General features: G+C 45.5%; 1 protein-coding gene across 2 annotated transcripts; it reads left to right on the forward strand.

The window, feature by feature from the left end:
* Nucleotides 1–5,611: 5,611 nt before the first annotated feature.
* On the forward strand, nucleotides 5,612–12,469 carry COMMD9 (COMM domain containing 9). 2 transcript variants are annotated; one of them, XM_059819711.1, is made up of 6 exons: nucleotides 5,612–5,662; nucleotides 5,769–5,894; nucleotides 6,454–6,593; nucleotides 7,370–7,404; nucleotides 10,552–10,655; nucleotides 11,488–12,469. In XM_059819711.1, exons 1-6 carry the CDS (start codon nucleotides 5,612–5,614, stop codon nucleotides 11,626–11,628), a joined length of 597 nt encoding a protein of 198 aa, XP_059675694.1. In that variant the 3' UTR covers nucleotides 11,629–12,469. The 2 variants fall into 2 exon arrangements, with proteins under 2 accessions (XP_059675694.1, XP_059675696.1); XM_059819713.1 differs by lacking the exon at nucleotides 5,769–5,894.
* Nucleotides 12,470–20,814: the final 8,345 nt, after the last annotated feature.

Consider the following 20,814-nt stretch of genomic DNA (forward strand, 5'->3'; position numbering starts at 1 on the left):
TCTGCACCTCCCCTACAGGGCTCTGCTGACATACCTAAAAGAAGCCATGTTTTGTAGCCTGAGGATTAAAATCCTGGATTTTAAGCTTTTATGCCTGCTCATGAACTGCAGTCTCTCTCTGCCCTTAGGCACAAAAGCTGAGGAGGAGTCTGGTAACCTCTGGTAACTGATGTTCATGTAGTGGGTTAGGTGGAATGGAGAGACCACGTCTGCTCATTTTAACTTAACTGGAGCAAAAGGAGTGAGGACAAGAATGTGAAAGTTAGATTTGTGCTAGTAAATTAAACATTCTCTGAACTGTTTTCTGGCCCAGAGACCCATGGGCATAGGATGGTTTGCAAGAGCTGCTTGGCTCTTGGCCTCTTGCCTCTGGACGTGGCACTGCGGGACATGGTTTAGTGGGCGTGGTGGTGTTGGGTTGATGGTTGGACTTGATGATCTTACAGGTCTTTTCCAATCTTAATGGTTCTGTGATTCTATGTGATTCTGTGATTCTTGGACAGGGTGGCCACAGGCACACTGCTCGTTGGGGTTGCTTCCTAGTCGGTGCCGACTCCTGACCCATACCCTGGAGCTGCTTGGGAGAGTGACAGTCAGTATGAGTGAAAGCCATGCCAAGAACAGCACCAGTAATTTAACAGTAAAGGCCTCAGGAATGTTCTCTGCCACCATTTAGTTTACTAGTGTCGATGCAACCAGACATCTAGGGGGAAATTTGCCCCCCTGGTAACATATCTAAGCGTGATACCCAGTAACAACAAGAAGAAACTTCTGCCCTAGCCCTGGCATGGAAAGACTGACATATCCATCAATATGTAAGATAGTATAAATGGGACTTTAGAAAGTTGGAAATGTTTCAGGAAAGTCCTGGCTGGAGAATATGACTCCAAGTAAGCAGCTAGTACTACTAAACCCACTCTTGCCTGCATGCTCTGTGAAGATTTCTTTCCTATTATTTGCTCTTTGTTGCTAAAGAAACGTCATTAAAAAACAAATAATGCAGAAGTAACCAAGGAAAAAATGTCTCTCACACTTTATCTTGCTCGATCTCTAAACCAGAATCACCTAGTATGGAGTTCTTTTCCTCAGGGCAAGAGAACAGCTTCACTTTTCCCTGCAGCAGGGAAATTGCTGTGGTTACAGAGTACAGCCCTGCCTTGCAGCAGAAAGCCCATAAGGATGAGACCATTGTTCTGCAACAGATGCTCCTGTGAGTACAGGCTATGCTGCAGGGAAAAACCTAATAGTTCTTCCCATCAAATCCTTAATATCCCAAGGAGTTCTCTCCCAGGGAGCCTTGAACGGCCAAAGTGAGCTAGAACGGTGTGCTTCTTTCCCTGGAGTGTAAAAGGTTACAGTTCTCCAGCCAAGAGTTGTAGGGAAGCTAAATTTATTCCTTTCCTTTTTTACTTCCCAAGGGAAAAAAAAGAAGAAGAAAAAAAAAGGACTGGCTGGAATGGGTTTTGTCAAGTTATTTGCTTGCTTTTTTATGCCTATTTTTTACCTTGAATATATTAGGAACAGCGAGACTGACTTTTCCTCACACCACAGTCCCTCTCAGATACATTTATTTTAGTCCATCACTTTAGTTGATGGACTATAACAAAGATGACATTTTTGCAGCATTCATCTGTCATTAGATTTATATAGCTCTGTATAAAAACACGGAGTGTATTTTACACTGACTTATTGAAATTCTTCCATTCAGCTTTCCATCTCTTGGTTTGTGCCTTGCGGTGTCACGGAATTTATTCTGTCATGATAGCTTACTTCTGCTGAAGATAAATACTTTGCATGTGAAAAGCACACAGTTCTTTCAATGCCTCATATATGAAATACACACAGTTCTTCCCCTTACCGCCCTCTCTTTTTTTTTTTTAAAAAAAAAAAAAAAAAAAGGTTTTGCAGTCCCTTTCCATCAAAAAAGGCAAAGGGCACACAGGCAACTTCCCTCCGGATATTTTCCAGGCAGGGAAAAGTTTAAATCCCTCAGAGTCCAGCAGAGAGAGCTGTATACCTGACAACAAGGGAATTCCCCCTGGCTATTCCTTGCCAAGTACCAGTAGATACAGAAAACTAGGACAACTTGCTATTTTAAGTGAAAAGGTAAATGAAGAACTATTCTCGTACTGCAAGCCCCGGGAGGTCCCCAACTCCCACCAGAAACCTCCCACCCAACCCTCAGAAGTCATCCCTTCTTGCCTCACCTCCCTTCTCATTCACGTGATTCCCAGCACCAGGGTCCCTGATCCTCTCTCCCTGCATGCAATACCAATTCTGGAGGCTTTTTTACATGGCTGGAATAGAGGTCACAGACAAGAACAGCGGACAGCAGGAAAGTATACGTACCCATACACCCACGTCCCCATGTCCAGGAGATCCTGAATTTAGAAAGTTATCAGCAGTATTTAAGAGTCTCATAGTCCGGAGACTGCTTACTCACCCAGCCCCCTGCAGTGCTATTGCCCGTGTGTTTTTTATATAGACGTTTTATTTTTATATCTGCACTACGTTTTATCTATATATCTGCACTGCTTCAGGAAGGATGATTTGCAGATACCCCAGGCTGGCTCAACAAGGAGAGAAAGCCAAATCAGTCAGTACTATAGCTGTATCACCCAGGCCTGAGTGCAGGCAAATTTGCCCAACTCAGAAGCGGAGTTTAATTTTCAGACTCAACGACTGGACTAACGGCACTTTAGCTCTTGAGATCCAAGCCAATTCCTTCATATGCGCCTGTGCAGGCGCATCTGCAGGCTCAGAGCTCGCAGCTGAGTCCCACTGGGTGCTATAGACACGAAATCACGGAAAAAAAGGGCTGTGAGAAGACCTAAGGAGGTCATCCAATCCATCTCATTCCTCTAAGTGTTTTTTTTCGAGGTCAGAGAGAATTGCCTCTGGCCCAGCAGATAATTGAACTGGTGTTTCTTAAAACTTCCTGATAAGCAAACTGATCACAGGGCGAAGCTTCCTTACATGATGCAGTCTCACCCTTCACCCCTTATAATCTGACTTTGGAGGTCTGGACCTTGAAGACAGCTACAGACAGTACCAAAGAAAGAAAGAAAGAAAGAACAAAGAAAGAAAGACAGAAAGAGAGAAAGAAAGAAAACAAAGAAAGAACAGAAAGACAGAAAAAAGAAAGAAAAAAGAGAAAGAGAAAACAAAGAAAGAACAAAGCAAGAAAGAAGAAAGACAGAAAGAACAAAGAAAAAGGAAAAACAGAAAGAAAAACAGAAAGAAAGAAAGAAAAATGGAAAGAAAGAAGAAAACAAAGAAAGATCTACTCACCCTCAGATAAAGGATTTTACTAAGCAATTCTGTTGGCTTCTGACCATAAGCTACAAACAGCGTTTAAATTTTGATATTAAATCAAACCTGTCATTATTTCCTCATAATTAGAAGGCTCCCAGAGTGAGGAAATAGCAACAATAGGAGGTGGACTGGAGAGCGAATTCAGTACGATGCCAGCAATGCTTACCTGCAGGCAGCATCTTTGTTCTGAGTATGTGACTCTCAGGTAAATGTTCTCTTGCCATGTACTCCTGTGACAGCTAGCAACGACAGTTAGCTACTCCCCCCCCCCCCCCCACCTTTGCATCTCTCCACCTACTTGTCTGACAAAGGTACTCTGTACAATTATGTCCTTAACCTAGGATCAACCTGATTTTACATAAGTCTTGTAAAGTCATTGCTTTAGAAAAGCCCTGAAAAAAAAAGTGACCCTCTTCCCCAATTGGATATGGCATTTCAGAAGTTTTACTGCTTAGAAAAATTCTCCTTACTTCCGACGGTAGAATATGCTAGTTTTATTGGTTTGGGAACAAGACAAGCAGGCAGATTATGAGAGGTCAATGATGCAATTACAATATTAAGTGATATCCTGTGAACAATCCCTGTGTTTCCTTTAGGCTTACTTGCTCAGATTGTAACACAGCAGTGTTTTTTCATACTGCCTTCATTGTGTTTATCCTTTCACAACCTCTAAGCTTACTGCTGATGTTAATAAATGCCCACATTTATTAATGCAGGGCTTTATGTTATACAGTTAGTTACATTACCTTCCTGTCACTCAGGTGACAAAAGTGACCTACCTTGATTCATCTGAAGACTGAGGCACAGTCAAGAGAACATGATTCCAGTTTCCTAGCTCTTAAACCCTGACCTCTAACCACTACCCCATTTTTTTTTCCTTTGGGATGCTATTGTTTAGCCCACTACCTCTGCAAACCCTTCATTTTGGAAACAAAAACTAGGATCCCACCGTCCTTCCCTTCACCTTCTGATCTATTCCAGTGTGTAGTTTACAGATACTGCCCTATTTGTGTAGGTGGGAAACAATCGCTGTGGCATCAGTAGAAAAGAGACCATTGCCAAATCTTTCAGATACTTCCTCCCAGGAAGGAATAGACAATGTCATCTGTGCAGCTCGGTTTCCTTTTCTCATCAGAGTATTGAGTTGTATAGTACGGTCACCTGGATAAGCAATTGCCGTCCACAGGACCCACTGCCCACTCGGTCCTGCCACCTGAACTCAGCAGCACACCAGCTCTCCCAGGAAGGGCCCACCACGAAGATGACTCCACACAGCAGACCCTCAGCTTTACCTAACGTGCTGACTGCACTGGCTTAGATTTGTTGGTCACACAGTGCTAGAGAAAGCAGCACAAATACACGGCAGCTCTCCAAACTGATCAATCACACCAATTAATTTCAAGAGGCCACAGATGGTAAACTCATACCCCAAAACAGTTCCCCCAGAGCCTTGTTTCCTGTTGCTCATGAAAAATGATGGAAAATGAAATCCTCTTCCTTTGTATTCTTCTGGCCTTTAAGGTTTCCCAGCGTGAGAGAGGGAAATCAGTTCCTCTGCAAGTGGAAGCCCTTTTCTCTGCCAAGCTTGTGAAGCCCGATGCAGACAGCATTTTACATATTTGCATTTCTTACCGTGTATTACTCTGCTTACAGAACAACGCCAGTGGACACAAGGATGGATGTGCTGTGACAGAAGCAGCGATGGGGAAAGATCATAGCTTACCGATGCCCGGGAACCAGGTGTGCTGGGACACAAGACAAAGAGAAGACTATTTCTCTCTCAGAAAGAGGACTTATTTAAACCCTTTACAGAGAGAAAGACACACACAGTTTGCTAAGATAACGGTCCATATCAGTGCAGCAGCACTGTGATAAATCTTTTGCCTTCGGTTCCCACTAGCTGAAAATAGAGTGTTTACAGCTAAATTCTGCATCCAACATAGAGATTTGCACTGACAGTAAAAAAAGGAGTGGATCGGAGAGGGCGAGGCCAGGTATTTAGGACTTGCCCTCGTTCCTGCTACCGCTACCGGGGTCCCGCTGCGCTGCCGGGCTCCGGCCGTAGGCCCCGCGCTCCCACACGCCACAGGGCGGGCGGGGGCCTCTAAGCCTCAACGTGGGACCGGGCTTTGAGACCGCAGTAACTCCAAGTCCCCCCCAGTGACAGACCTACGGCGCCCGGCCTTCCCCGGCCGCACCGCCCTCGGCCCGCCTCCGCCCGCCTCAGCTGACAGCGCCAAGATGGCGGCGCCGCCTCAGGGGGAGCTCGGCGCCCGCCTCAGCTGACTGCGCCAAGATGGCGGCGCCGCGGGAGGGGGAGTTCGCCGCCCTGCAGAGCCTGCTGAAGGTGAGCGGGCCGCCGAGCTGCCGGGGGACGGGGCGCTCGGCGCGGCGGCGGGGGCTGCCTCTCCCGGGCCGCGGCTGAGCGCTCCCCCCGCTTTGCTCCCCGCCAGGCGCCGTCGAGGGACGCCGTGCGGCAGCTGTGCCAGGAGTGTTTCTCCAGCCCGCCCGCCGGCCTCGGCCCGCTGGCGCAGCGCGCCTGCCCCGGCCTCGCCGCCGGCCCCGAGGAAGCGGAGCAGGTAGGGCCGGGCGGGGCAGCGCCGGGCCCCGGCGGGAGGGAGAGCCGCCGGCGCGGCAGCGAGCGGGGCGCCGTGGGGAGTGCCCCCGCCCGCTGCGCGGAAACGGGGCGCGGAGGAAGGCGCGGGCGGGCGAGACCCGCCCGGCGGGGCCTCACCGCGCGGGAGGGGGGAGAGGAGCCGCCAGGAGCGGCCCGCGGCCGTGCGGGCGCCAGCCCGGGGGTCGGCCCAGGCCCTGGGGAGGACGCGCGGCGCTGTGGGGCTCCGGAGGGCCGCGGCCGCTGCTGCAACGAAAGGTGCTCGGTAAAAGCGATGCTCCCCCGGAGGCGCAGCCTGGTCGGGCCTTCCAGGCAGGCAGAAGGGAAGGGAAGGGCATGAGGCGTGCGTGCTGGAGGACAGTGAGGAGCTCAGCTCCTTACCTGTCAGTGCTTGGATGCCCAAGGCCCTGGTGGTGTGGGTCTCCCCGCAGAAGCTGTGCCTCTCCCGGCTGCTGAAGGCCCGTCCCGCACTCTACGTAATGCTTTGCGTTTGCGGAGCCCTTTCTCCTTTTCCCTTCCTACAGCTGGTATCTGCTTTGCACAACCTCACCAGGCACGTCGTGTACCGCGGCTTGACGAGGGCAGAAGATATCCTCGCTCTCTTTCCAGAAAACTTCCACCAAAATCTGAAAAACCTTTTGACTAAGATAATCTTGGAGAATATGTGAGTGCTACCCACCTGCCATTTGCTTTCAGCTGGAAAGTTAAGGCCTATGTGTCTGGTTTGGTATGTGGATAGTTGGCAGCATGCGAAGTCTTGTTTCTATGAATTTTGTGCATGCCTTGGGCATAATCACACAGGTTGGGATGAGCAGATTTGAATGAAATATGTCACCTGAGTGGAATGGCAAACGAAACACAGCCATGGGCACAGAGGGTTTTCCCAAGACTTTTGGAATGGATGTGGGCCTCATTCACATAATGCAAAGCCCCTTTTATCCTAACAACTCACCTGTGTGGTGGAAAAATGCTACAGATGATGATAAAACTTAGAGGACTAGATTTCAGCACTAGAAAATGTGACTGGGTAGCATCTGGATGCCTGTCCACTTACCACCTTGGCTGAGGTGCGGAGGCACTGTGTGCCATAGAACATGCGTGGGGTGGTGGCAGAGGATAGCAGTTCTGCATGCTTGTACATCTCACTGTTTGGTAGCCCATTGCTTTGATAAAACCGGGGAGAAAGGTACATGCCATAGCTGAGCCGCACTTACAGAAAACAATAGTTGGTCACCAGTTTGCCTGTCATTGCCCACCTGTGACAGCCTTTCCTTGGCACTCAGTGGCATAGGCAGTCTCCCTCCCCTGCTTACTGCTGCAGCCCCGGTGACCCTTCTGCCAGGGGTAAGCCACTCTGAATGCTTTCCCTACCTTTTTTCTCTTTTCTTTTGTTTTTTTCCAAAGCACTGCTGATACGTTTTTCTCTTCACATTTTCACAGCTCTGCTTGGAGGAATGAAGCACAAGCAAGTCAGAGTAAGTAGTAGTTCACATCTTGCCATGATTAATGTTTCCTGAGGTCATTGGAGCTTAGAGTTTAGAATAGTGCATCGTAACGTGTTTTCGTAATGTAGCACAGGGATACCCCCATTTGCCTTAGATGCAGCTGTATGATTGTGGCATCACAGAGCTCAGCAGAGGCCAACAAGCTTGTATTCAGATCTCTGCTGCTGTGCTAAATTGTTTCCAGTCCTCAAGCAATTCCATTGAATGCTCAGTCTGTTGCTGCCTTGCAGAGTGCAGTGTTTAGCAAGTATTTGCAAAACTTCTGAAAGCGAAGCCCTCTGACCTCCCTATTCAGGTCATTAAGTGATGTCCGTATTCAATAACTGTCCACTATACGTTGCGGAATATCTTCTCTGCGCATCTAGTCAATTCTGTGCATTCTTTCTCTTCCACACATCAGGAAGTACACTGCGTATATTCATAACTCTGCTTTTTCCTCACCTTTCTAAACAGTGATGTAATTAAGGAATGCAAACTTTAACAGTGGCACCATGGGCAATGAGTTACATCCCAGTTAGGTGTGCCACGCAGCTACAACACTTTGTTTTCTCCCCAAGAGGTTTTCATTACAACTGTAGCACTTAGAGGCTTACAAAGGAGAGCTGATACATAACAGAGTACTTTGAGGTCTGTGTGGGTCCTCTTTACCCTTTTCTTTCTCTGCAGAGGAGATAATGTCCAACAGCTAAACAGTATGGCAAGACCTGGAAATACACTGTCCCTCAAAGTTTTAGTGGAGTATAAATAGGGAGAGGGAAGAAACCATTGCGTAATGCTAATACAGTAAATACAGCAGTTGCTTACACTAAACAATGTTCTAGTGTTACCAAGACGCAGAATGCTTTTTCCTGTATCCTTAACGCTATCGTGCATTAGAGGAGACGAGAGCAAGCACGACACACCAGCATGACACACTAGCTAGGTGTTCACAACCCAGAAGCAAGGCTGGGTATGTGGCTCTTGGAGCACCACCCAGGAGCTCTGCTCTGACACTCATGTCTTTGTATTCATTAGATGAAGATTTAGCCCTGTTGGAATGAGATTGTCTTCTGGGATTTGAGAGATTATTTTAGTATTGTATTCATGAAATATCTGACATCTATTACATAGGGACCAAGGCAGTGATTTAAAGAACAGACATTCCAACTGATTGATCTATGTTAACATAGAAACGTGGATGGTTTCCTGCCCCTCCCAAGCCAGCAGCAATCAATCTTTGCAAATTAACATACAAGGCTAAACAGATGCATTTTATGTTGTTGCAAATGCTGCCAAGAGCTGGCCCTGACAGACTGTGAACTGGAATTTGTTCCAAAAGCAAGAGCAAGGCAGCCAGTTCTGCACCGCTCCCTGGAGCTCTGCTCAGGGGGACAGGAGGAGGAGGAGGGAAAGCCTTTCCCCAGATAGAAAGATAAATTTCTGTGAGCACTGTTAGGAAGCAACTTGAGCATCTGGAGTCAGTAGGAAGGCTAGCGATCAACCCTTGGGGAGGAAACTAGGCATCTTATGACAGGCAGAATCCAGACAGGCTGCAGTTCCCTACTGAGACAGCTCTTTCCTTAGCACTCAGCAGAGGTTTAGGCTTTGCATCTTCATCCCCCTCTAGTACCCTTAAATAGATGTCAAATAATTGCTGACAACCAGGTTTGATAAGGCTTCACAGAAACACTCAAACCTACCAAGCACCACAGCTGAGATTTTAAATTGAGTGTGAGAATAAACGATCGCTTCCCTACAGATCTTTTATGGGCTTGGTCCTAGCTTTCATTCAGACTTCTTTGAAAATCACTAGCTGACATAAACAGGAACAATGTTTCTTCAGGCACCCTGTAGCCATTTATTCTGACACGGTTACAGCAGTTAAGCCCCTTAGCTGCAAATGCCCTTTTCAAACGGAAAGGGTTCGTCTTTGTTTCCATGTCCTTGATGTGGACTTTCTTCTACTGAGAATTCACTGTTTTTCCCAGGAAACTGGATGCTGCACTTTCAAGCACAGGAAGCATAGCTCAGCTCTCACCAGAAAATGGAGTTGAAAAAGGTGCAAGAGGTGTTCTGAGTCTTACAAATGTGACAGTACCAAAATGGGAATGGCTTTAAGTATGCCCTGTTAAACTGCACCTTACAGCTTGTTTTCGTTACATATATTTTAAGCAAGGAATTGACCTTACAGACATTTTCCTAATTTCTGGATTCCGGTGGTAAATTGCGCTTTACCACTGGGCAGTCAAGGGTTCAAGCCTCATCTTTTAACACTTGCTGTTGTTATCTGGTTGGCTAAGTAATTATGCTTTCCTCTGGTTTGCAGTTTGTGTGAGAAAGCACTTGTAAATCTGAGACGAAAATGTCAATACTGTTTGTTTTTCTGGGTTAAAATGTATTTTTTTTTTTTAATGAAAGTAGGAAACTTTTTGTTTTGTTCAAACAAGGGGGAAAGATATTTGCCTGCCACCCATCTAAATACCTGCCCCAGTTTCACTTGAATATATTCTTCATAAGTTCCTTGTATTTATTACTGACACCTGAAAGACACTGTTGAAAAACATTATGCTCCCAGGAACTGACAAAGAGTGCTTGCCGCCAGCCTGTTGGTGCCAGAGTTCTGTTGGGAGAACCTTAATCTCAGCTTTTATGTCACTTTGCACAGTGCTTGGGGACTCTTGAGGGTTCATAGTGCAGTGAGCTCCATTAAGTACATGCCAGCATGAGAGAATATCCCCATCTCCTCTCTGCAAGAGGTAGCTGCACAAATTTCTTGGCAGAGCAGCCAAGTCAGACCTGTCCTCCTTCCCTTGGAAGGCTCATGGGGTTTCCAGCACTGAACTATTGATGTCAGTATTGCACCAGACTGTTGAATGATTTCTGTGCTTTTCTTGCACTGCACCATCCTTGCATGTGATGATGGGAGAACCCTCTTTGTCCTTCCAGTATCACGAGGTGGTCTTCAGAGACTGCCTTATTGCAGAGTAAAAATGATGTGAAACCATGCAGTAGCACTAAAGTTGTACACTTCCCAGGGCCAGAAGTGGAGAAGCATGTACGTGGTGGTAATCACAGGTCCCAGGGTCTGGTGTCATCATGTGCTGCCGGGCCTAACAGACCCATTTTTTAATCCCTCAGTCTCCCTGCCTCGGCTGGTTGACATGGACTGGAGGGTGGACATCAAGACATCTTCAGACAGCATCAACAGAATGGCAGTCCCTACTTGCCTGCTTCAGTTAAAGGTAATGTCAGTGGCTGTAAAGGATACAGGATTGAAATAATCAAATCCAACACCTGACTTACCAGTGGTAGTGCAAAACAGTTCAGGCAGGCATCTGTCTGGTGCTTGCGTGTTGCCTCGTGAGCAATTAACAGTTTCTCAGAGATGATCTTTGAAATACGACAGAGCCTGGGAACAATGTCTCTGATGAAAGCCCTCTTTTTCTTGCAAGGGAGAGTTTTCTTTGCATGAGGATGCGAGAAGGCAGCATATTTGTTCCTGGTCATCCTTGTTCTCTACAGAAAGAAGATAAATTATGAAATCATCACCCTTTAATTCTAAGTCACTCATCAGCTTGTTTAGCTGACTGCATTAGTTGGGAAGTGACTTTTGATTACTAGTAACTTCCTTCACTGGCCACATCTATCATTTGGGGAGTACAGCTAAACTTACTGCTTGTATTCTACGGATCCCCCAACCAGTAAAAATGGGATGGGTTGGTTTCAGAGGAGGACGGAAAAAATCTAATTTCTTTGTGTAGGATGGGGTTAAGCATCCTATGCAGTATCCCCTAAGACACTTTTGATATGGATGTGGCTTCCTGCCCTGAGTCTCTTCAGAATTTCCCCATACTCATGGCAGTATATGCTTACTTGCGCTCTGTCAATGGGCGCGCACTTCGCTAGTGAGGCACACAGCTTAGAAAATGCACCATGGTCCTTCAGGACGGAGCTGGATGCCAAATTTAAAGCATTTTTCTTAATCTAGCTGTTAAACACTGACTTTAGTAGTGATATTGGAAAAACATGCAAATGAATTTTTCATACAGCTAATGTCTGCATTCCTATTTTCAGATTCAGGAAGATGTTGCCTTATGTGGAAATAGTCCTGTTGTTTCTGCACTGACTGTGGAACTGAGCAAAGAAACCCTGGACACTATGTTAGAAGGTCTAGGAAGGATCCGGGACCAACTTTCTGCCGTTGCAAACAAATGAATACTCAAGGGCATGGATTCCACAGCGAGGAAGGGAAGTGTTCTCTACCTACAGCTCTCATAAGTTGCAGCATAGTGTAACGTGTTTTCTGTTTTAGCAAAACAAAACTAAAGATATTTCTTTATTGAGTTAATAAGATAGCTTTTGAAAAGCTAACACTTAAACATTCCTTTGGTCTGATGCCAAAAAGGTCTTTCCCTAATATGTTGTTGGACAAAAGCTGGTCTCTATTTCAGAAAAGGATTTGAGGGCTCAGAGCTTGGCTTAATCACAAGGGTCGTAACTGGAAATAGCAAATAGCTGCAGCCAATGAAGCAAATGCTATCTCTGCCCCGAATTTAGGATCTAAAAGGCTCAAGCTGGTTAACGGGCTGCCTTCCAGCGTTAGCAGACAAGGGGGGGTGCTTCTCTCTGGAATGCGCATGTACTGAGGTGCATGCTGGATGCAGCACTCTCCCTCTCAATGAAGCACAGCCGTGCTGCAGATTGTTATTACAGGATAATGCTTTGAAATAGGGCAATTATGCTACAACACATTCCCTTCTGATCAGCTTCATAGCATCATTTGCAAAATGACTAGTCTGAACATCTTTAGCAGCAAGTAATTTCCTCCTTCTGTTTGAAAAGAAAAAAGAAGTTCAGATAATTCATGTTCGGGTTTATTGGACTCTGGGCTTTGCCTTCACTGCACAAAAACCAGACTGGGAAAGTAAAGAATTGATGGCTGTTGTCTGTACTGTAGGAAAGCCTTCTGTGGCAATATGTGCCTATACTTCCCCAAAGTGTTCTGTTGTTTCTTTGTACAAATCTTCATTTAATTAAAAAATGAACTGCTAATTGATTTTGTGAATCCTTTTCAGTCTAGAAGAGCTGTTGTCCCGGGTTCCCTCAGCCTCTTTGTGATGGTGCCTAGTTTCCAGGCTGGCTTAATGGATGTTCACATTTGTTGCTGAAGAGGGATCTTTTGTTTCCTGTTCAAATGGATTCATCTTTTAAGCTGTCTTCTCTTCATTGTAATACAGTTTCAGGGCACCTTTTTCCATGGGCACCAGCTCTGTGCAATAATACAGGTGATGACCCTGACCTAAAACTTTCTATGTGCATTGAAAGTGTGGAGGAGTAAGTGCAGAAAATGAACAAAATTCAGACTCTTCCTTCTGACGAGCTTCTATAATGCTCCAAGCTGGAAGACTGGATCCAAATACTTTGTTAATGGCTGTGGTGGGTTGACCTTGGCTGGACACCAGCTGCCACCAAGCTGCTCTATCACTCCCTTCCTCAGCAGGAAACGGGGGAAGAAAATAAGATGAAAAAAACTTTGTGGGTCAAGATAAAGGCAGTTTAACACAGCAAAAGCAAAGGCCATGTGCGGAAGCAGAGGAAAACAAAGGATTTATTCTCTACTTCCCATCAGCAGCCAATGTCCAGCCACTTCCCAGGAAGCAGGGCTCCAGTATGTGTAGCGGTTGCTCCAGAAGACAAATGTTGTAGTAACAAATGCTCCCCCTCTCCTCCTTTCTCTCAGCTTTTATTGCTGAGCAGATGTCATACGGTATGGAATGTCCCTTTGGTCAGTTGGGTCAGCTGTCCTGGCTATGTCCCTTCACAAGATCTTGCCCACCCCCAGCCTACTGGTGAGGGGGGAATGTTGGAGAGACAGCCTTGGTGCTGTGGGAGCACTGCTGAGCAGTAGCCAAAACACTGGAGTGTTATCAACACCATTCTAGCTACCAGTACAGGGCACAGCACTGTGAGGGTTGCTATGGGGAAAATCAACTCCATCTCAGCCAGACCCAATACAATGGCAAAGTTCCACCTTTCATAAAACATTTTGCTCTCCTCCAAAACACAAAACATTGTCTCTTGTGTTTGAAAACATGAAATCATTCAAGAAGCGTGCATAAACTACAGAGCTTTGTTAAGTAATTTTATACATCCCCACAGAGTGCTAGAGCCTGTGCCTTTAAAAGATCCTGGTGTAATACAGCTTATGCATCAAGATGAGATGTATGACAAGTCACTTGTTAAGGTCTACTTTGAGTAAAGATTGTAGCACGTAGTACGGTATCAAGGTAAACTGGTAAATTTCATATATAATAAGGAAATCTGAAAGGAGAGAATGGATATTTAAGAATCTGTTCCATAAGATTCAAGCTGTGAAAAACATCTATAACAGACTTCTTCAGTGTGAGGATGTTTTGTTGCCTTTGCAGCCTAGCCTTAAAAAAATTCTCAAGTAGTTTATATCATACTGTTTATTTTAGAAGGTAAGAATCACTAAGGAGGTAAATAATGCATAATTAAGTACTCGTAGCGTTAGAGGAGCTGAGGAAGTCAATACACAGAGGAAATCCTTGAGGTAAATACTGAAGTTATAGTCAAAATGTAGGGCCTGATGAAACGAAGAACTGATTGATAGTTGCATAGAATTCTCATACAAAACTGTTACACAACTATAGAATAGTTGTAAAGAAAAGAAAGACTTTAGAACTGGAAAGGCTTTTCCAGTGTCAGAGTGGTGCTATCTGCAGGTAGCTAAAAGTTGCTCACGGAGACTTAATAAAGGGGGTGTCCATTGGATCAGAGGCATGACAGACATCTGATGACTTCAAGGGGTATATCCAAAGTCATTCTGCAAGAAGATGATGGTATTTTCTAGTCCAAGATTTAGGAGGCTATGAGAGCTTGTCTTCAAATCTTTGCCTAAAGTGTTAGGTATTTTCTGTTGGCTCTTGCCACCTTTGCCAGAAGAGCTGAGATTGCTCAGAAAAAGGTATATAAAACCAGAGAGGCTGAGTAGGACTGTTGCTACCCGACCAGCAAGAGCACTTCACAGGAAAGTCCTGCGTATGAAGACTGCTACACAGAGAGAGAATATTATGGCTGTGATCGCAGGCAATTGTAAGTGATCTATTTCATAAAATGATTGCTCTCTTAAAATCAGTTAGATTTTTATCCTCCCTCCACATATTACTGCTGTTTGGTAGACTAGCCTAAATGTATTCAGCACTACTTTATTACCAGCTTGTTCCTGTGCCAACACAGCTGTAGCTTACCTCTCTCCTACCTTTCCATTTTTCCCTCATACTTAAGAAGCAGTGAAATCCCTCCCCACTTTTCACGGCTAAGCCTAGTAAGCTCTATATTCTGTGCCTTTCAGCATCGTATTGACCATTCTTCACTTGCAGTTTACATCTCCCTTGAACAGGGTCACCACAATTGTTCATTTCTGGAGAAGAATAGTCCAAGAACATAAATAAAGAATAGAGCTGTCAGAGTATGTGAATCACCTGAATGAACTCCTCCTCCCAGGAAACCACAAGCCTTCATTGTGAAGTGGAGCTCAAGAACTCCATCTTCATGCCAGTATTTGAAGAATAGAAAAACCACCTCCTACATGTACACTGTTTGTCAAGTGGTAACTCAATTACACTAAGCAATAACAGTGATGAATTTATTTGTAAAACACAAGTACACAAGTTAAATTCAAATTGTAATTTCACAATTCAGACACTGTTTGATCTGACTGTGTCAAAGCGTTGAAAAAACATTTAAAACATTAAATCCTACTTTGTAGTATGCAAAACAAAATTTTGCTTCCTCTTACTGCACGAAAATGTGTACTTCAGGGTGTTCAGGCTAGAAGTTGTATAGATGTTGTGATTGAGAGCAAGAACTTACTTAAGAAGAAACTGCTTTTATGATTCCTAGCTTCCACTTCAATTAATGATCTTTAAACATCGGTTTAAAACAGTAGAAGACTTTACAAGACTCGTGATGGTTTGGTAAAGGTATAATAGTTACTCTGTGTTTTGCGTTTAATGTGTGAAATTTACATATTCAAGCTCTTCCAAAACTATCATCTATACAAAGTTTTTGCTTTGTTTATAACTGAGGTGGTGGTGTTATTATTTCACTTCAACCAAGTTATTTCATTATGAGTAATCTGGTTTAGACTTGTTTTGACCTAAGTAAAAAATGTTAGTTTCAATTTGTTTGGTGCCTAATTTTCACTGAAGATAATAATAGAGTTTGTATTTAACAATATATATGGGACCCCCCTGCCCGGATTAGGACTGAAAAAGGCTTTTTTTTGGTAACAAATCTGTGATAGATCTCTTGCTAAGTGAACAACATCTCTCTTAAAAATCACAACAGCCCAGCATAATCTCAGTTCTTGGTACTAGGAACAACATGTCTAGCAGTGTAATTTCCTCAGCTGCTTTAGAACTGTAGTTATTCTGAGTCATAATAACCCCTACAAAAGTAACCAGTTTAATGACTTCACCAATCTTTCTCACATACCCCTTAAAAGATTCATCTCACTAAGCTGTAGAGAGGTGAAATAGGTGCTTACGGTTGCAATAAATCAGTGGCAGCACTGGGAGTGCAGGAATCCCACCTCCCCAGACCCTTTCCTAACTTCTTGACCCCTTAGTCAGAAACTTTATTCCATGACACAGTAATTATTACACTAACTGACATACATTTTTCCCCCATCTACACAGACATTGTGCAGCTAGTTGCTGATTTTTTGCTCTATTTTTAATGTAAGAGGTTAACAATGCTTGGGACATTTGGGCCTTGCTTATTCAATAACTGTCACCTCCAAGTGTTAACTTGATTAACGGTATGTAATTTAGTCTCCAGCTGGTTTACCACTTTCCAGTGACCCCGTCAGCAATATCACAGAATCACACAGAATCACAGGATCACTAAGGTTGGAAAAGACCTGTAAGATCAGCAAGTCCAACCACCAACCCAACACCACCATGCCCACTAAACCATGTCCCACAGTGCCACGTCCACACGTTCCTTGAACCCCTCCAGGGATGGTGACTCCACCACCTCCCTGGGCAGCCTCTTCCAATGCTTCACCACTCTCTCAGTAAAGACATTGTTCCTAATATCCAGCCTGAACCTCCCCTGGCGCAACTTGAGGCCATTCCCTCTTGTCCTGTCGCTTGTCACTTGGGAGAAGAGACCAACACCCACCTCTCTGCAACCCCCTTTCAGGCAGTTGTAGAGAGCGATGAGGTCTCCCCTCAGCCTCCTCTTCTCCAGACTGAACAACCCCAGCTCCCTCAGCCGCTCCTCATCAGACTTGTGCTCCAGACCCCTCACCAGCTCCGTCGCCCTTCTCTGGACACACTCCAGCACCTCAATGTCTGTCTTGTAGTGAGGGGCCCAACACTGAACACAGTATTCGAGGTGCGGCCTCACCAGCGCCGAGTACAGGGGCACGATCCCCTCCCCACTCCTGCTGGCCACACCATTTCTGATACAGGCCAGGATGGCGTTGGCCTTCTTGGCCACCTGGGCACACTGCTGGCTCATCTTCAGCCGGCTGTCAACCAACACCCCCAGGTCCTTTTTTGCCAGGCAGCTTTCCAGCCACTCGTCCCCAAGCCTGTAGCATTGCATGGGGTTGTTGTGACCCAAGTGCAGGACCCGGCACTTGGCCTTGTTGAACCTCATACAATTGGCCTGGGCCCATCGATCCAGCCTGTCCAGATCCCTCTGCAGAGCCTTCCGACCCTCGAGCACTACCCTCACTGCACTAGCACAGCCCTGTAGCATTACAGTGCAAGCCCTTGGCTTACCCACCATCAGTATTTGGTAATCCTACCTAGCATTTTCAAACAGCTCTCACAGTTCTCGTTCATCTGGCCTCTGCTCAAAAGCGTTACAGCTGCATGACACACACCAGTGAATTAAGCCTCACAAACTATAGCAGGAGGACTTCTGTGGCAAGTCTTATGAGAACGTGGAAAAGGTCCTGAATTTTTTAGTTACACTCAAAAATCCATTGGTATCCTTAGAAGGCTCACTGTAAGTGTAAGGTTTTGAAGTGATGTATAAACTACCTGTGATAACGAAGGTGTTATACTGTAGTCAGTAGCTAGATCATCTGCTACAGCTTTCATAATGTCCCTGTACTCCACAGGGCAGACGTGGCAGTCGCCAAACAGTCCTTGCCATTTTAAGTACGTAAAAACCTGACTGCTCAACACTCTGTAAACCTCTTTTCTGGGACTATTAGTGCGTACGAGTCTTGCCACTGACAACATTGCTGCTGAAGTCTGTCTGAAGCATGTAAGAAAAATACCAACAGCGTACCCACCCCGTGACGTAAACGCACTGGCTTACGGGAAGCGGGCGCACAGTAGGGTCAGAGCTGGCATTGCGAGCTGGCAAGCTTCCTACGCCTTCTCCTCCAACCCTGGTCTTTCACAAAGGAAGAAGAGTGAGAACGAAAGGAAGGAATGCAATAAAATAATAAACTCGCCTGGAAGTGTAAATGCCTTTTCCCCAGGAGATGGCGAGCTTGGTCTCCCATTTCCATTCCCTCCCCAGTTCCCAGCGAAGCAGCAGTCCGGGCTGTCCTCCTCCGAAGCTGGGAGCAACCGAGTGCCTGCGAGAGCCCGAACAGAACCATTCACTTCAGCAGCAAAACAGAAGGGGGGACATTATTCACTGGTTAGCAAAAGGTCTCTCATCTGCTAACTCATTTGTGGGTTGAGGCAGCTGAGCACATTTTAGGGGAAGCTGGCGGAGATGGTAGTAGCAGACGGTTCTCTGCAGTGTGCCAGTCATTTTAATCACAAAGAAGTAGGAACCCTTCCTTTTTTTTTGCCAGGTTAGACGCAAATTCCTCCGGGGACAGCTTTGGCACCTGCAAAGGAGAGAACAGCGTTGTATTTAAAGGAATGCCGACAACTTGGAGTGTTTCCAAACTGGCCCATCTCCGGCAGTGCAAGTTTTGCATAGATTTGTCTTTAAATAGCGGTGAGCAGGGCACTGTAAAAATCACCTCTGGAGAAGGAAGAAGGATGTGGGGAGGGAGAGTTCCTTCTCTCCCAAGCATGTTACAAACCCAGACATGACACCACGGCATCCTGTATATTTGATCTCCGTTCTCCACGTACATACAAAGTCTCCTGTTGCTTTTTCGCTCACTTTTGCTGCTGCTGTTAAAAGGAGGCCTGGGATGAAAGCATCCCCTCTCCTCGCTGACCCTTCTGCACCCCCACCTCCCAGAAGGCATCATCTTGCCAGCCTGAGCGAGGAAGCGCTAACGCACACCAGCAACGCTGACACGCCACGAAACGCTGCCAAACGTGCAAAGTAAGTAAACACACCAAACAGAGATGGTTCAATAGCATCCCGTTCACATCCTTACTTTCTTCTAGTTACTGCTGTTGTAAAAGACTGGTTTGGAACAATAGTAGGTATGGCTTTTTTTTTTCCTCCTCTAAGGAAGACACAATTTTTCAAGTTGACAGTATCCCTTTATGCTGATGAGATAGTGAAGGTTGAGTGCCAACTAGCAGCAGAAATATAATAGCATCCATTAGAGCTGTTAGCTAGAGTCTGCCAGTGCTTCTGTTTGTAATTTAGAGGGTTATAACTCAGCCATGCAAATAAGATGCAGGAGAAACTTTACATTGAAAATCTGGACCTTGCAGTGGGTTTTTTAGTTTCTTACAAAAAAATAAATACTGAGTTTGCTTTGACACTCTGGACCATGCTGTTAGGAAGAGATAAGAAACCTAAATGGGAAGACTGCAGTATGCCTGTGCCCGGCCTTTGCACTGACAGGGAACTGGGCTAATTGGAAACGCTGCCATCTTTCCAACTGTATCAGTGCCTGCAGGTCCAGGGGGTGTCCAAACCCCCATTCTGTATCAGTAAGTCTTGAGGCAAATGTCATCTTCACTTCCAAACGAAGCACTATACAAGTCAGCAAGGCTCCCCGAGCTGTGTCTCTGCTCCACACAGCGAAAAGGCTCAGCCCGCGTAAAGCGCACTGGAGATTTACGACTAGGATCAGTAAGTCACCCACCGTCCAAAGTATTTTGGTTCCTTAGTGCTTTGTGGCATTTGGGCATCAGTGCCTCATTCCCAAGCCTGTTTCTGCATTTATCTCATTTATATGGCCACACAGAGACATGACCCTTACTTTTGATTATTATTTTTTTTAATCCACTAAGAACAGTCAGTATTATTCCATGTTCTAATAAACCAGAATGGCAGAAAGTCATGGATAGTCTAGAAAGTTTGAACCCGGTGTCGACAGACAGCTGATACGCTTTTGTAAAGATGTGTCCGGTGACAAATAAATAATCAGAGGATCAGAATGAAATCGAAGAAACGCAAAAGCATGACTGAGTGCACTGCATAACTGGAAGTTATGAGAAGTGCATTTAGAGACTTTTTTTTTCCCCCCTCTCTCTGAAAAGGACAGCATGAAAGTGTACTTGGCCATCTGTGTCTCAGGATGTTTTCCTTTTCCTGGGCACAGATGGTAAACTTCAAACATCACTATCACTCTCATCTACCACATCAGCCCTGTGAGCAATCTTATTTGCAATTTCTACCCATTGCTTTCCAGTGACCTCATTTCGCCCTTTGGTGCTACCATCTTAGAAGTTCTGGCTAATATTAAAGGCACTAAAATAGACACGTTCAAAGCTACCCTTGCGGGTGTGGTAACATAGTTCTCAATAAAGCAAAGACCCTTTAAATGAAATGAAAGCCGGACATGTTTTTGCCGTGTCCTCAGGCAAGAAACAAATTAAAAACATTTCCTATGCTTACAAAAAATAAAACAAAATAGCTAAGCAAGAAATCTAACCAAGGGGCACCTGTCATTCCCTCTTCTGTCGCAGTTCACACCCCACCTCTCTAGACTGGCAGTTCTCTGAGGCAGAGACCTTGTCTTCATAGCCCCAAGCCGGGGGCCGACGCTGCCACTGGTACTCTCATCAACAGCAACAGGGATCCTGTCCCTTGGTTGTAACGCATCACCAAGACAGTTTAGTTATTTCAGGATCAGGCTTTCTAGTTGCTTGACATAGCTGTGGTCTTATCTTTTCCGAGATGATAAGTAAGGCTGAGCTATGCAGTTTAATGGGTGGATTGTATCCCCAGTGGCAGCTGACAGAGGAACGGTCCAATTTTCAGAGGTGTGGAGTACTTTCTTTGGAACTTCAGATACTTTTGGTAACCCTCCCTCTGGACCCATCCAATCTGCAGTATCAGAAGGGATCCCAGTACAATTTTCCCCAAGAGAAGTAATTTTTGTCGCATTTTTGCTTAAAATTTCTTCTTCCTCTACATTTCCTCTTTCTTAAACCATTCTGTATCATACACACTGTCGTCCTCCACTCCAGAGCAGACTGC

Source organism: Gavia stellata, chromosome 7 (genome assembly GCF_030936135.1).
Source record: "Gavia stellata isolate bGavSte3 chromosome 7, bGavSte3.hap2, whole genome shotgun sequence".
NCBI lineage: Eukaryota > Metazoa > Chordata > Aves > Gaviiformes > Gaviidae > Gavia > Gavia stellata.

Coding starts and splice junctions, on each gene's coding strand:
- COMMD9 (XM_059819711.1), top strand. CDS start 5,612: ATGGCGGCGCCGCGGGAGGGGGAGTTCGCCGCCCTGCAGAGCCTGCTG. Junction 5,663..5,768: donor CCCTGCAGAGCCTGCTGAAG/GTGAGCGGGCCG, acceptor GCTCCCCGCCAG/GCGCCGTCGAGGGACGCCGT. Junction 10,656..11,487: donor CTTGCCTGCTTCAGTTAAAG/GTAATGTCAGTG, acceptor TCCTATTTTCAG/ATTCAGGAAGATGTTGCCTT.